The sequence below is a fragment of the Cyanistes caeruleus genome, chromosome 8 (genome assembly GCF_971803275.1).
Source record: "Cyanistes caeruleus chromosome 8, bCyaCae1.hap1.1, whole genome shotgun sequence".
Lineage (NCBI taxonomy): Eukaryota > Metazoa > Chordata > Aves > Passeriformes > Paridae > Cyanistes > Cyanistes caeruleus.
This window is the reverse complement of record NC_141708.1, coordinates 8216933-8232190: the sequence shown is the minus strand read 5'-3', so window position 1 is coordinate 8232190 and position 15258 is coordinate 8216933. Positions and strand designations below refer to the sequence as shown.

The 15258-nt window shown below is 36.1% G+C and overlaps 1 protein-coding gene across 5 annotated transcripts in view; it reads left to right on the top strand.

Annotated features, from left to right (window-relative positions):
• The window catches only part of NHLRC2 (NHL repeat containing 2), a 32516-nt gene that overhangs the window by 2101 nt on the left and 15157 nt on the right, over positions 1 to 15258 (top strand). For all 5 annotated transcript variants that reach the window (XR_015290181.1, XR_015290180.1, XR_015290179.1 and 2 more), the window contains exons 2-5: positions 170 to 322; positions 3963 to 4418; positions 6791 to 6912; positions 8012 to 8141. Coding sequence is in view for 1 of the 5 variants with exons in the window: in XM_086900945.1 (XP_086757071.1) it covers positions 170 to 322; positions 3963 to 4418; positions 6791 to 6912; positions 8012 to 8141 (861 nt within the window). In the remaining 4 variants the exon portion in view is untranslated. The remainder of the gene's footprint in view (positions 1 to 169; positions 323 to 3962; positions 4419 to 6790; positions 6913 to 8011; positions 8142 to 15258) is intronic.

Here is a 15258-nt window from a genome sequence, read left to right as displayed (position 1 = left end):
GATGAGTTGGACAAATAAAAGACTTTTTGTTTGCTTTTCTACTTGCATAAAAAGGGATGTCAAACTCTTTTTTCTTTTTTTAAAGTTAAAAGTACCAGGAGCATTGTGTGGTGTTGGTGCCTTTCCCTACCCTTCCCCTAACTGGCTATCACTGTTCTCTGAATTCCAGATTTGCAATGGTTAAACACTGAAGGTCCTATTTCTCTTCACAAAGACCTTTGTGGAAAAGTTGTGGTGTTGGATTTCTTCACTTACTGCTGCATCAATTGCTTGCACCTGCTGCCTGACCTCCACGCCTTAGAGCACCAGTACTCTGATAAAGGTAAAAGTGCTTTGGCTGGCTTGGAATAGAATTTCCTGGCACTGTTGCAGGCTGAGGAGCTGAGTCACTTTGTTGCTGGTTACTAAACTGCTGGCAGTATTTCAAAGGTGTCTAAAAATGTCTTCTAATCTTTTAAGTAGCCTAAAAAAGGTGACTGTGTGTACTTCCATCACATTTTTAAATGGGGTTAAATAAAGTTGTGTCTGTGTAATTACACGAACAGGATATGTGCTTGAAGCCCAAACCTGATGCCTCTATAAATAAGGCAACTTTCAAAAAGTTCAGGATTCAAGAATTTGAGACACAGGCTCAAAATAAATATAAGTAGGTAATTTTCTACCTTTGACTGAAGAACCAGCTCTGAGAAAAATATAGTAAAGGTGGTTGAATGGCTATAGACAGGTGGTAGAATAGGATATAGATATTTATTTTTTTTATTTGAACTGAAATAACAAAATATTTAAGCTTGATGCAGATTTTTTTTGGTATTGGTATCGTGCTGTGTACCATTAATATCCCTGTATTCTAGAGAGGCAATTATGGTCTTTAAAGTCACATCTGAAATGAAATCTGTCTCACTCTGACTGAATACAAATGCATGAAATAAAAATAATTTCTATTTAGAATGCAGTCTCTTTTCATGATGGCCTGTCAGAGATTAGCTGTAGTCTTACACAGAGTCTGTCAGCTACTCACTTATCTGGGATATTTTAATAGACTGAACAGGAAGATGAACAGTGTTAGTTTCAGTCATAAAATATTGTATTAAATACAATATATATGTTTAAATAACATTATAATGTTTGATTCCCCATTGCTGTTTCTGATTGGTTTTTATTTTGGTAGTGTTTATCTTCATGTGTTACCTTTTTCACTAGAGAAAGAAATTGCAAAATCTTTGAAATTTGCATAGTGCTTTAGATAGCTTACTTAGTACTTCCCTGAAGATTCAAACTAATTTTTCTACCTCAGAAAGCTTAGATGTTTGCTTTGGAGAAATTAGAGATGCAGTGTAATGTTTCAAATAATAGGAACTTTGTCTTATAAGGATAAAAACTTAGTGGCAATTTTTGGGAGTGGGTCAGTTTTACGTGGAAGGTGAATGGCAAATGATAAGGGGATTGTTGTGAATCAAACATGTTGGGAAGAAGGTCTAGATACAGATTGTGGAAGATTAAATTGGCATAAAATGAATAATACCTTTAAATGTTAACTGTTTTGTAATGTACTTGAGTGTAATAAGATAGCTGTCATATCCTTAATCTGTTTTTTAATGCTAAGTTATTAAATCAGCTGATAACAAAATGCTCATTTTAACAACCTCTCCCCACAAGCTTGCTCCTAAAAGTGCTTTAATATCTCTATACTGGTGTAGAAGAGGCTGCAGCACTCTGAAATAAGGTCTGCTTGGAGACATATATTTTCCTTTGACTTGTATTAAACTTTCATGACAGGAGTTACTACTTTGCTGATGGGTGATAAATTATTTTTGTATTTTAATTACCCCTGTAAGTTTTCTTTTTTTATTTCAGTTATCCTGTTGAAACTGGAGTGAGAAAAGAGATGTTTGGGGTGAGAGTAGAGGTAAAAAGAAAGAAGAACAGGTGTATGAAGCATTAATCGTAAATTTAAACCATTAGGAGGCAGAGGATAGCAGTTGGATTTAGGAAGAGATTAAGGTGCTTGATAGTTCAAACAAAAAGAAAAATACATTGGGTTTTTTCACTGTAGATCTTCCTTTTGGTTCTTTTCTGCTGTTTTAATGTCTTGATTGTCAGCCCTTTCAGGATTATTTAATCTCTCTTCGCTGTGCTACATGTCTAAATCTTAACATTACTGTAATGTATATAAATATATGAGGCAGGAAGAGTAGCAGGTTTTTAAGCCATAGAAAATTCTTCAATACGTGGTCTTATATCAGTGTGCATCTTCTTCACCCAAGGTAAACAAGATTTACTAATTACTAGCAGAAAGGGGAGGGGAGAGTTGTTCACTTGAGAAGGTTGAGAAAGATAAAAGTTTGAAAATAAAACATCTTGCTTGGGTAAAGCATCTGTCTCGAAATGCATTTGGATCTCCAGTCTCATTTGAATACTTTAAGGTATATTGCCTATTTTTCCTCAGTTACAAGAACAAACCTTGATCTAGCTGGCTGTACATTGTGTACATACATACTCTGTTCATACATGCTTTGATGGCTTTTTTTTTAATGTGGTTCAAATGCCCTTACATGGAGCATGTTGAAACTTCAGCTGTGTGATCAGCAGACAGTAGAAGTTTACAGCTAACATTATAAGAAGCTAATGATCATAAATCATTATAAATATTATAGTACATGTCCCATAGTTCTATTGTCTGGAACTTCAGGAGATCTGTTTCAGAATGAAGACTGCTTTCCATAGGATTGAATGTCGCCCAGCATCTTTATCTGATACACTCTCACTGCTATCTTCAGTGGTGCTATTTCTGTGTTTCAAGTGGCATTCAGAAAGTTATTTTAAACCACAGTGCATATTCAGTTCATGTTATCAGCAGTCCAGAAATTACTTCTATAAGAGGAAGTACTTTTTAATATTCAGAAATAGCTTGGCATAAATCCAGTGTTGTGCTCTGCTGTAATCCTTCAAACAAAGTGTTTTAAATGGAGTGCATATTGTTATTTCTGAGCATAGCATCCATCATTTCCACAGGAGTTTTCCTCATGAGGGAATGTTGTACCTTACTTGTGCTGTTGAGGTGTTCACTATAGAATTGTCTTTCTAGCTTTAATGATGTTTTTGAAGGACAGATACAAGCTCTGGCACTGATCCCTTTACAGTTAAAATATTTGACCTGCTGTTTGGTTCTCAGCAGTTAATGGTTGTACAACTTCATCTGTCTAGTACTGCAATGTTCTGCTCCAACAGGCTGTATCAGTTATCAGACGTTTTAATTGTGAAATTGTTATATTTCACAATTGAAATATAACCTAATGAATAGGTTATATTCAAACTTGCCTTGTTTGAAATGACTGTTGTTTGTCATTTTGTCCTAGTTGTCAGTGCTGCCATTTTTATTTGATATACAGAATACTGTATTGATTTCAGAGGCCTATTCATAATATCTTTTACTGTTTATCTAGGAGTAGATATGTCCAGGAATTTCTGGAATTTCACAATTGCTGTTAGTTTTGGCTTCTAGTTAACTGTGAAAAAGAATTTTCTAAAACATCAGGGTTGTATATAGGAATCAGAAAACAAAGAGGTGTCCTAAGTATCATAAAAAAACTCCAAACTGTCAGTTGAACAGCAACAACTTACCCACATTTATTTTTAAAGTATTTTCTAGCTTAGTATGTAGAGGTTCAGGAACTGAGAACAATTCATGTCAGCCAGCTGGGGAAGTAAGGGTCCTAAAATTTGGTAATTTTACCTAAGTGCTATTTCTGAGTTTCAGGATTTTCTATGCATAACTATTTATATTCTTACTGAGATGTAATTGCTTTCTGTTTGTTCAAGTCCTCTCTCATTCTTGGAAGCAGTCAGTCAGATTATGAGATAACTGGATTTTTCCATTTTTTTAAAAAAAGTAATTTATTCATTAATTTATTTGTTTATTATTCACGTATATTTCAGTGCACAACTTCCTTTTTTCTTTGCAGATGGTCTGGTTATTGTTGGTGTCCATTCAGCAAAATTCCCAAATGAAAAAGTTCTGGATAACATTAAAAGTGCCATTCTAAGATACAATATCGTCCACCCTGTAGTAAATGATGCGGATGCAACACTGTGGCATGATCTAGAAGTGTCCTGCTGGCCAACTCTGGTCATTCTTGGGCCTCGTGGAAATATGCTGTTTTCTCTTGTTGGAGAGGGACACAGAGAGAAATTGTTTTTATTTACTTCTATAACACTGAAATTCTACAAGGAAAGAGGACAAATCAAAGATAACAACATCGGAATAAAGCTTTACAGAGACTCCCTTCCACCTTCTCCTCTGTTGTTTCCTGGCAAAGTGACTGTAGACAATTCAGGAGAAAGGTTGGTCATAGCAGACACTGGACATCACAGGATTTTGGTTACTCATAAAAATGGACAAATTTTACACGCTATTGGAGGTAAGGATGTATATGTAAGTTTTTTATAGCAATTTCATTTTAGGAGTAGAGTATGTTTGCTGTGCCTCCTGGGCTGATTCTTTTCCTACAGGACCTGGCAGTCTGTAGGCATTGCCAGAATATTGTTTTGCACTAAAATCACTTTTACTCTGTGTGAGAGGATATGATGTAAGACCATCAGTGGGAGACTGTTAATGCAATAGTTGGAGATGCCTAATTATTTTTCATTGCTTCATTGACTAAAGTTCATGTTTTCATGTGATGTCCAATATGAATTACAAAAATGCGTTTTGTATTCCTCTGAAGGAGTTGCAAATGGGTTTAGGTGTAAAGGATGTACATCCACATTAAGCATCAAGGTAGGGAAAAGACCAGACTATAATGCCTCCCTTTCCAATAGAAGTGAACCTTGAATTGTTGTGGTGGAGTTGTGAGGAGAGGTTTTTCATGTGTGTTTTTTGTTTGGTTATTGAGTTTTTTCAGTGGAAGAGCATTCCTGTTTAGGATCTCTGGTTTCAAAACCAGAGAGGAGAATTACTAAGAGCAGTGGCATTCCAGTAAGTACACAGGAATCTGAAAATGCAGTTGCCTTAGTACATATAAAAAGACCTGTGTTCTTGTCAAAATGGAGATGATAATAGAAACAAGCTATGAAAATAGTGAAAATGCTTTAAATTTAGTTATATTTATTGCAAAGTTTATATAAGTAACATTTCAGCTTTAGAAAGCTAACATCCATAGTTGCTTTTGTGAAATAACAATGTACTTTATAATGCAGACAAAAACAATTCTAACATCCATAGTTGCTTTTGTGAAATAACAATGTACTTTATAATGCAGACAAAGACAATTTGCACACTCTGTATGCTTTACTGTTTCACAAGTGAAATTGTTCTTTTTTTAAACCTATTAAAATGGTCAGTTACATCTTTGTGCAGCAAGTATGTAACTGTTAGGACAACCATAATAGACAAATTTAGGAAATGGTCGAATCCTCAAATTATTGAAAACAATGGCTTGTTTATGTCTCAGAATCATGACCTCTGTGCTGATGTGTCCTATATTAGTTAGTCTGGAATCAACTAATGCTTGCCCCAGGGCAGGATCCTAAAAATCTCATAAAAATACTCTTCTGTTTAAAAAAAGGAGGAAAAATTCTCTTGCTATTTGAAGTGATACTGCATTGGTTAGGCTATTCAAGTAAATCTGATTTATCATTAAGGCATTAATCTAAATACCTTTCTCCTATATGGATATGAAAACAGAATTTCTTATGACAAATATGAGAGAATTTGGTTTCTGCTTGATATGTGAGAGGAAGTCTCTGCCTACAAGCTGCCCTTTAGTGTTCTGGGACAGTCATTAAACAGGAATTCAGGAGTGTCCTAAGTCCCAGTGGTACTCTCCTTCCTGTGGCATTGTGTGCTATTCCCTTCCCTGGGCATGTGCACCCTCTCACTTATGAGGTGAGCTGCTGGAATCTGACACACCAGTACTTCAGTCCGTTGTGTCTGACGAGGTCTAAATTGATTCTTGACAGGAGGTTGTAAAAGTTTTTGTATTTCAGTGACTCAGTTAAATGATTCAGTGGGCAGAAAATAATGTAATGAAGTTGATAATGCGGTAATAAATGTGGGCATGCACAAAGGTTGAAATTGTTATTTGCATCATAAATCATGGTACACACATAACTCATACCTAAATATCTTCTGCTGCCATACCCTGCTGATGCACTTTAAATGCTACCTGCTTTGAAGTACAGTGCTTACCTTCAAACTGTTATGTTCCTATTTCCAGACTGTTGTATGCAGAAGGCTGTCACTCCATTCGTAGTGTTTTGTGTAATGAGTCCCATATCATCTTTTTCCTAATTAGTTTTCTTAATGAGAAAATGTTTATAATCAAATCTTAGTTTCATCTGTGATTACACCAAAATCTAAATCAATGCAGTGGAGTTGAACTTTTGAATTTTTTTTTTCCTGCTGCCTTGCTTTGATGTAGTCAAGAATAAAAAGAAACTGTAATTTTTTGTCTTGCATTGTTGTCGTTGTCTTTTAGTGCAATTTAGAACCCTATTAGGACTCCTCTAGAACAATTTAGAACCCTAGTAAGACCTATCCTTAAAATATGAGCTTAAAAAAGCAGAGAACTTGATGCAGAATGAGTTCAGAATTTAATAGCACCAGGCTATTTTGATTACATAGCACAGTGACTAAAATGAGACTACACCAAATAGTAATAATGTAAAATGTACAAGGTGCTGTGAAAGCAGCTCTTGGAATATGTAATTCTTCTAGAGATTTAAATGTATGCACTTTATTTTTAAGGTGACTTTTTTCAAAAATTTTGACTTTGATATGTTTTACTTGTAGGTCCAAACAGTGGAAGGAGAGATGGAAGATTTTCAGAGGCGGCTTTCAACTCACCACAAGGGATCGCTATAAAAAATAATGTTATTTATGTAGCCGATACAGAAAATCACCTAATTAGAAAGGTAATTTTTCCATAATGAAATTCAAAGTTTAATTCTTCGACTGTATTTTACTTATACAGGTGAAAATGTACACCACATGAATTACTCTCCAAATAATGTCAGAAAGGAAATTTGGTCCACAATCTTGTAAAGAAATGTGCTTGTGCAGGGTTTTTTTAAGGGCTGCATATGCTTTTGTGCTTCCTTTCATATGCAGATGAGGTGGGCTACTCCTTATAGCATAACAGGGTTTTGGTTTGTTTTTTTTTTCCTAGTCACTCTTACTTTCCTGTTTTGAGAAATATCTATTCTTAGTACTGGAAGCAAAAACTGGTTTTGTTTCACTTCCAATAGTATCAGATTCTTATCTAAAGTTATTGTAGTGCTGTGGTGCAGTGAATATCCAAACTTCCGTTGGCTGTCTGGGCCTCTCAAATTCAGGTAACTGCCCTGATACCAGAATTGGCTGCATGTGTATTCTTTTTGATTAAACACTTGTAAAGTTTTAGCATGTAGGAATTGGATCTTACATTAGGTTAGGTCAAATTCAGGATAATCAGAAGTTTAGTTTGGTGATGCAATGTAATATTGCCTTATTATTCAAAGTGTTGTGTGTATCTCAGAAGATCGTGGACTAGGGTCCTCACCAGTATCCCATTTGTGATCAGAGGAGGTGCACCCTTAATGCATCTGAAGTTCCTTTGTACAGATTGTTTTATATGGAGATGGGAAATACTTTGACAGTATGTGAGTTTTTAGAGCATATTCTTATATGAGTTTAAAATAAAAAAATATATCTATTATTTATCTAGGTATTTATCCAGAAAATTGTGATGCTTTCTTCTACAGCTGTTGAGCAAATGCTGACAGAGCAGTGTTAATTTTGTTGTACAAGGAATGGAGTTCCACATAACATGGTTTTCATGCTGTCTGCTGCTTCCCTACACCCATACTCCCTGTCTCTCAACAAGCATTGTGGTAAAATTGATTATTCCCCTAAAAACCAAATGCCTGATATTTGTTAGGATTTCTCTGGTTTGGACATCTATCTCAAGTTACCTGCAGTTTTGGTCAAGTTAATTTCATATGTTCATTTAATGTGTCATTTTGCTTCACTTAGATTGACCTGGAGTTGCAGATGGTGACCACTGTAGCAGGCATTGGGGTACAAGGTGTTGATAAGGAAGGTGGAGCAAAGGGAGAAGAACAGCCCATCAGCTCTCCGTGGGATGTGGTCTTTGGAAGTTCAAGTACTGTATCAGTTGAGCTTTAACATACCATATTTACTCATGTGACTGTTTGCTAAATATTCTCCTGTTTTGGTATTAATCTGAGATAGAAGAAGTAAGGATTTACTGTAAAACTGAGTCTAAACCACAATAGTTTCTATTGCAAATGGTAACTGCAGTTCTGCTTTGGATCCTGAAATGTTACTTGATGGAAGAAAAATTCTTTTGTATCAAGTTATGTAGTTACTGTATCCAAACACAGAAGGAAATTATGATTGCTTTTTGTTAGGCCAGTGCTTTAAGCCAGGATGACTTAAGAAGCAGGTACATTTTACAGGAAGCAAGCATTGCCTGAAAGTTCCTTTCCTTGACTATACAGACATGTCCAACCACTTGTAAATATTTGAGTTTAGGAAATAAAAATAATTTTAGTTGGGGACCTGTTTCTTCTTGTTTAGGTGACACAAAATCATTAGGCTCAAGATCACTATTGAGTCAGGTAGGAGAGAAATATCTCAGCACAAATCTAGCAAGCATCAGTAGGTAAAATAAATCTTTGGATAATAGGATGGAAGAATCACCTGAGGACTTAAGTAGCTTTCTTTCCCAATTCACCTAGCACACACCTGAGCCTGGCATCCCATAGCTGCCATGTTTTCAGCTGTTACTGACTGTGAGTTGAAACACAATTTTCTTATGTTTCCATTTCAGTCTAATTTAGAAGTTGCAGATGCTAGTTTATTAACAATGACAGAACAATGCTTTGATGTGGCATAAACCCCTTAGGTTGGTATCTCAGACATGAAAAATTGACTTCCAGTATTGGGATTTCTTTAATCTGCACATAAGCAGGGTGGGGAAGGAGCATGATTTACTTCTAGTATCTTGAAATTAGAGGCACTTTGTGAGTTTAATAACATTTTACTGGTGTGAAAGCATTGGTAAAAATATTCTGTCAGTTATGAGGGAGGAAAATACACTGAAATATAAGGAGACATAGAATTACAGAACGGTTTGGGTTGGAGGAGACTTCAAAGACCATTTTTCTTACTCTCCTTCCATGGGCAGGGACATCTTCCACTAGACCAGGTTGCTCAAAGTCTCGTACAGCTTGGTCTTCAACAATTCTAGGGCTGGGGTATCCACAGCTTTCCTGGGAAACCTGTGCCAGTTCCTCACCATCATCACAGTCAAGAATTTCTTACTAATTTCTAATGTAAATCTGCCCTCTGTCAGTTTGAAGCCATTTCCTCTTGTCCTAACACTGCATGCCCTTATGAAAAGTCCCTCTCCAGTTCTCTTTTAGCCCCTTTATGTACGGGAAGATGCTGTGAGGTCTACCCAGAGTTTTCACTTCTCCAGGCTGAACAACTTCAGCTGTCCCAGCCTGTCTCCATAGCAGAGGTGCTGCTCCAGCTCTTGAATTGTCCTTGTGGCCTCCTTTGGCCTTGGTCCAACAGGTTCGTGAAGCTGATTCAGAAATGCTGATAGTGTAGAATCTTCTGATACAAATACATTGTCAGTATAGACAGAGTACAACCAGCAGCCTTGAGTACTTGAGCGAGCAACTGGGATATGTTTTCAGATTTAACACTTCTATTAACATATCTTGCACAAAAAAAGTGCCTTTTTTCAAAGGTCTGCTCAGCAACCCTTACAAGTTGTGTAAGCATACGGAATCCTATGTGGAAGAGCAAGGAGGAGCACCTGAAAGAGAATCTCACTGCATGTGGGCTGCTACTAATGCAGACATGAGTTATAGTGAATTTGACACAATCTGATTTTCCTTTCGTGAACCAGGACTCTTGTGTGACTAGATGGTGTAGTTTTCAAGAGATCTTGAACCAGAAAGCTGATCCCTGTGGGATGTTATTGCAGAGCTGTTTCACAGATCAACAAAGAGGAGACTAATAACTGATCACTGCTTCAGAAACTTGAGCTGGTTAACAGAACTATTCAAAGTATCCTATAATTTTAATTTTTCATTATGCTTTCTTCTGCTTCTGTCAGTAGTTAAATATATCATTTTTTTTTTGGTTTTGAGAGCTCTGCTTGTTAAATGTTAATTGATATGATAATTGTTATCAACATGAACATAGTATTTACTGAGTTAGTCACCTGTAGAGGATTAGTCATCCGTACTGTTCGACACTGACTGCAGAATTTTAATAAGCATTTGCATAGAAATCAGATCTTCTGAATGCACTTTGTTCAGACTGGTGCAGCCTTTTTTCATATTCAATTAGAACCTATTAGTCAGTTGTCTTCTTAGATTGCCACAAAATATGAAATAAACTGTCAGTTAAGCAGAGATTAAATCAATTTAAATTATTTTTTTGAGAGGTTAATAAACCTATTAGATAAACCAAGGGAAAATATACATTACTGTAATAGCAGTAAGTTCTAAAATTCTTCAGAAAATTATAACCAGAGAGATTTGTAAAAGTGGAGAGATATTGAATGGATTGTTAACAGGAATCTGTTAACAATCCTGGAGCATGGGGAACCAGGGCTGCAGTGCATATCTAGCAAGCATTTTGCACTGTCATAAGCTGCAGTGACTTCTTTAAGTTTGTTGCCAGACATCAAATAGTTTCTCACATACATCATCATAGTTTGTCAGCAATGCAGCAGAGTTTGCCAAGGTTGCATTGTTGAGTTGCAAATTGCTGAGTTACAACTTGCTTGGGCATAGTGGGATCTTCTGTTACTCTGCAGTATAGGATAGAGTGCACTTGTGCCTCTCAGAGTGCTTATACCCTGTTGTTAAATATTAAAACTGGTCTGCCAGTGTCTGTTTAGGCATTTGGATGGATGAAGTAATTTATGAGAGTTTCAAAAATTTTTGTCTGCACCCACACAACAGTGTCCCTTTTTTTACATATCCCTATACCTCTCTGTGCAAGTTGCAGGAATTAACATGCACTTCAACAAACATAGGTTCATTATTACAAATTTTAGAAATTTGACTTTTGTGTTAGCTGGTGTGGCATGTGGGAAATAACACCATACCTTCCCATTTTTCTTAGATCTATGCAGCTTAAACTCTGTGCAGTTTCAGAAGATAGATTTATAGGTTTTTTTTTTTAAATATGGATTTTATAATTTTTAAACAAGTGATGCTTCCAGGAGTTTCCTTTCAGTGTTGAAAGCCCTGTTATCCAAAGCATGAAAGGGAGAAAAAGGAAGTTGAAATGTTTAAGCAGGTTATGTACTACACTGGATAGTATTAAACAGCTTATGCTGACCTTTTTCAAAGTCTCAAAGGGCAAAGGCTGCCTCTTAAGAGAAAGATTTTTCCACCATCATTGACATTTCAAGTTTGCTCCTATATATGGTTTAGAGTATGTATTGACCAACTGAAAATAAGAAAATCTTTAAAACCTTAATATGTAGGTGGTTGAGAAATGGAAAATACTGAGAAAAACTTTGAGGAGGTGGATATTCTGAGTTAATATTCAGAACTGATTCTATATAGCATTATTTTAAGTGTCCACGTAGTATTTTCCTAAGTAGGCTTTGTTGCTCTGTTTTATACCGATGCTGAAATCTGAGACAGAGAATGAGTGAGTGTGAAACACCATTTAAACAAAATTTGGCACAAATGTCTGCCTTTGAGGTCGGGGAGTTAATGGAGACAAACCAGATGGTAGGATTCAGACAGAGTATTCTTCCTTGTAATCTTTTTTATTTTTTGTAGTTGTGGCCACTGAGCTTGTATTTTACCTTCCTGTTAAAATTCTTGAATGAACTCCATGGATTAAATTCTGGCTTTGCTGAGGTTGTGCTGAAATTTGCATTGACATAGATTGTATGGGAAATAGAAGGGGAGGGACAGCAGCTTAAAAATACATTACAAAATTACTGTGTGCTTTTTTAGCTTTCTCTGTTGTGCCCTTCTATTTTTATTTAGTGGGTGTTGAAAGCAAGTGATACTTTAATGCACAGTTGATTTGAGCATGAAATGTTCTTGATAGCTGCATTCTTGCTGGAAGGAGCAAGACAATGACCTGTGCTTGGTGACATAACCGTGTGTTTCACATTCCAAAATCTGGCCTTAAACTGCATGATTGTAATCTATTTATAGAAGCTCCCAAGTACAGTATTGACCATGCTTTCAGTAAACTTGTTGGAAATTTTTACGTCAATTTAAGTATTATGTAGATATGATTTAAATGAAAGTACAGTACCATATCATACTGGTGCAACTTTTATAGCCCTTAAAAGGCAAAAGTATGTAAGATATTTTTCATCCTTCTCTGTGTTTTTGCTAGAGAGTTATTTGGTACCACTGCATTCCAGAGCAAACACTTTTTTTTTTCCTGTATTACTCATGGTGATTCTTTCATAATGTAAAAAAAAAATTAAAAATCACTTAAGCAGTAAGCTATTAGCATTTCCTGCTTGAGCTCAGGATCATACATGAAGTGTTTATATCTGAACTCTTGAAGGGATGCTTTCTTCTACATGTCATCCCTTTTCCTTCTAATCTGGTCTCATTCTGTCATTGAGGCTCTGGCCGTCACTGTCCTGTGAAAGGAATTTTCCTGGGTAATAGCTGAAAATAAAGGAGCTGCTTTTGCTATCATCAGGATTTAATTTGGAACCATTTTTCTGGACAAAGCAAAGCAAGAATTCTTCCAAAGATCTGTTGCATATGTGATATGACTTCATGATATAGCAATGTGGATTTACTTGGAATGCAAAGGGCCTGCTCATCTCTTTAGCAGTTTCATATAGGAAGTACAAATTCAAGGATACCCCGTTTGGCTTTGCCGTTGTACAAGTTTAGTTCCACAGAAATCATGGTTAAGAGATGTCACTGACACAAACCTGCATTGTCTTTCTTTTCTTTTGAACTGGATCCTGAAGTACTTGTAAATAACCATTATTTTTTATTTTAGATTCTTGGAGTTTCAAAGAAGTAACTTCATTAAAGAGAGGGGTGAAGTAAAGTGAAAGAGTTATAATAGGTTTTATTCCTATGTAAGAACTGGTTTAGGTAAAAAATAAGAGAGAAATAAGAAATTGGGAAGTTACAGGTCAGGATTGCAGTGAAGCAGGACCTTACCCCATCTTACTTTGGGTTTATGAGTATTGCTGAATAGTAATAGTAACAAAATTGATTAGTATTTGACATGTTCATTATAGAAACAGCTGAAGAAATGAGGTACTTATGTCAATATTTTAGTATAATCATGCCTGTGACACAAAGGCTGAAGTCTTGACATAAGGATATAATGAGAGTAGTGACTGAGTATTCAACAGTAATCTTACTCAATTTAGTTTGACAGGCTGCTTTTCTAAGTTGGACTTCTCTGTGTTTTGACAAAATGCATAATGATAGTGATTACTTTCTGCAGTAAAAAAGAAGCAGTTGGATTAGCAGAGTTGCCTTCCTAAGAGGTGTCAAAATAGTTTTGAAGTTCATGACTTGAAATTGTCTTCTGTAAAAAAAGTATTATATTTTTACATGGAGTGATGGCTCTCATTCTCTTTGCTCCACAGACTATAGTCTGATTCTGTGAATCAAATTTATGTTCACCAAAAAAGAAACTTAAAATACTAATCAAATTTCTAAAGAATAGTTGGCATATCAGTTCTTACTTTCAGATGCAAAACTGCTGAAAATACCCATCTTAATGCATCTTAGGCTTTGTCAGGCATGCTGGGATCAGGAGACACATTTTTTTAACTGTTACCATTTGAGGCTGGAAGTGCTTTTGCATGTGGAATGCAGGTGTTGGAAGTACAGGGAGACCATGGTGCTGAACTACCCTCAAGTGTGTGTGTGTGTGTTTGCTGTGCTTAATTAGGAATGAGTAAAACACATAAACAGACTTGACTCCTTTTGTAGTTACAATGTCCAAATTAGTTCTTTCATGTTTGCAAATACTATCTCTTCTGCTTGGGAATTTTTTAAAAAATATTTACTGCCATTACAGTTAGGAGACCTGAGTTAGAAAATTTGGGAAAGAAATAAAAATTACTTCATTACAGTCATAATTTCTAGCTCCTTTTTACCTCCGCTGTATGAAACCCCCTTGGTATCTAAATTCAAGGATTCCCCTTAATGAGAAGGAAGGTATGTTAACTAAGGAGGAAAATTCCAGAAGCATTTTGTTTCATAAAGGGTCGTGCTGTTTGCATGATGTAACACTATGTGAAAGAGTGCCAGGTAGCAAAACAAAAAAAATAAAAAATTAGAATATTGATTTTTAGTTATCCAGATAGGATGATGTGTACGTGGTAAAGGCTTCACTGATAAAGCATTCCTTTGGAGCTTTGCTGTTTGTGTCTCACTGAAGAACAGTGATTCTCTATTCTTCTGTCACATTTGCATTTAATTTGCTGAACTTCTACTGACTGAAGAGCAGGTGATACATACATTCACTGTGCATGTGCCTGTCTGTGAACTGCAGGGTGTGGTGTGTAGCCCCTTTTGCTTCTTGAGAATTTGCAGAGGATGAGTGTACCAACAGACTTCTTCCTTGGTTCTTTTTATTTCTTCAAAGATAAAATTAGTAGACAGGAATAATATTTTCAGACTTCAGTCTATTTAGAAAATGTCAGTGGTGCCAGCCACAAAATGTAACTTTGATTCCCAGGCTTTTAATTCCCAGTCTGGAAGTAAGCATGCAGTCCCAGACAGAGAAGCTGGAAGTGTGGGTAGTCCTGGGAATGGAATCCCTTCAAACAGATACTGCTCCTGACTGGTGCCAAAGTAATTCTGTGCATTCAGATTGACTCACCAGTAATGGTCAACAGTGTTCTGATTGTTCAAAGATGTGCCTGTGTACAGACAGTACTGTGAATTCTTAACATGCAGATATAGCAGATGCAGATTCAGGAGCTGCAGCATTGTACAATAACTGAGGCATCATCTAATGGGGAATGTTTGTGCACTCAGAGCTGTAGCTCGCTATTAGTGAATGTTTAAAACACGAGGATATCCCATTTACAATCCATACCTCGCTTGCATACACGCACACCAGAGACAAGAAAGCACATACCCTAATAAGGAGAAACTACTCTGCATTTTTAAAACAGCACAAGATGGGTTGGAATGTGGCGTTTAATTGAATAAATGTAAGAGAATTGCTTTGCTCTCTTGTGTTGTTTTATTATAAATTCTTTA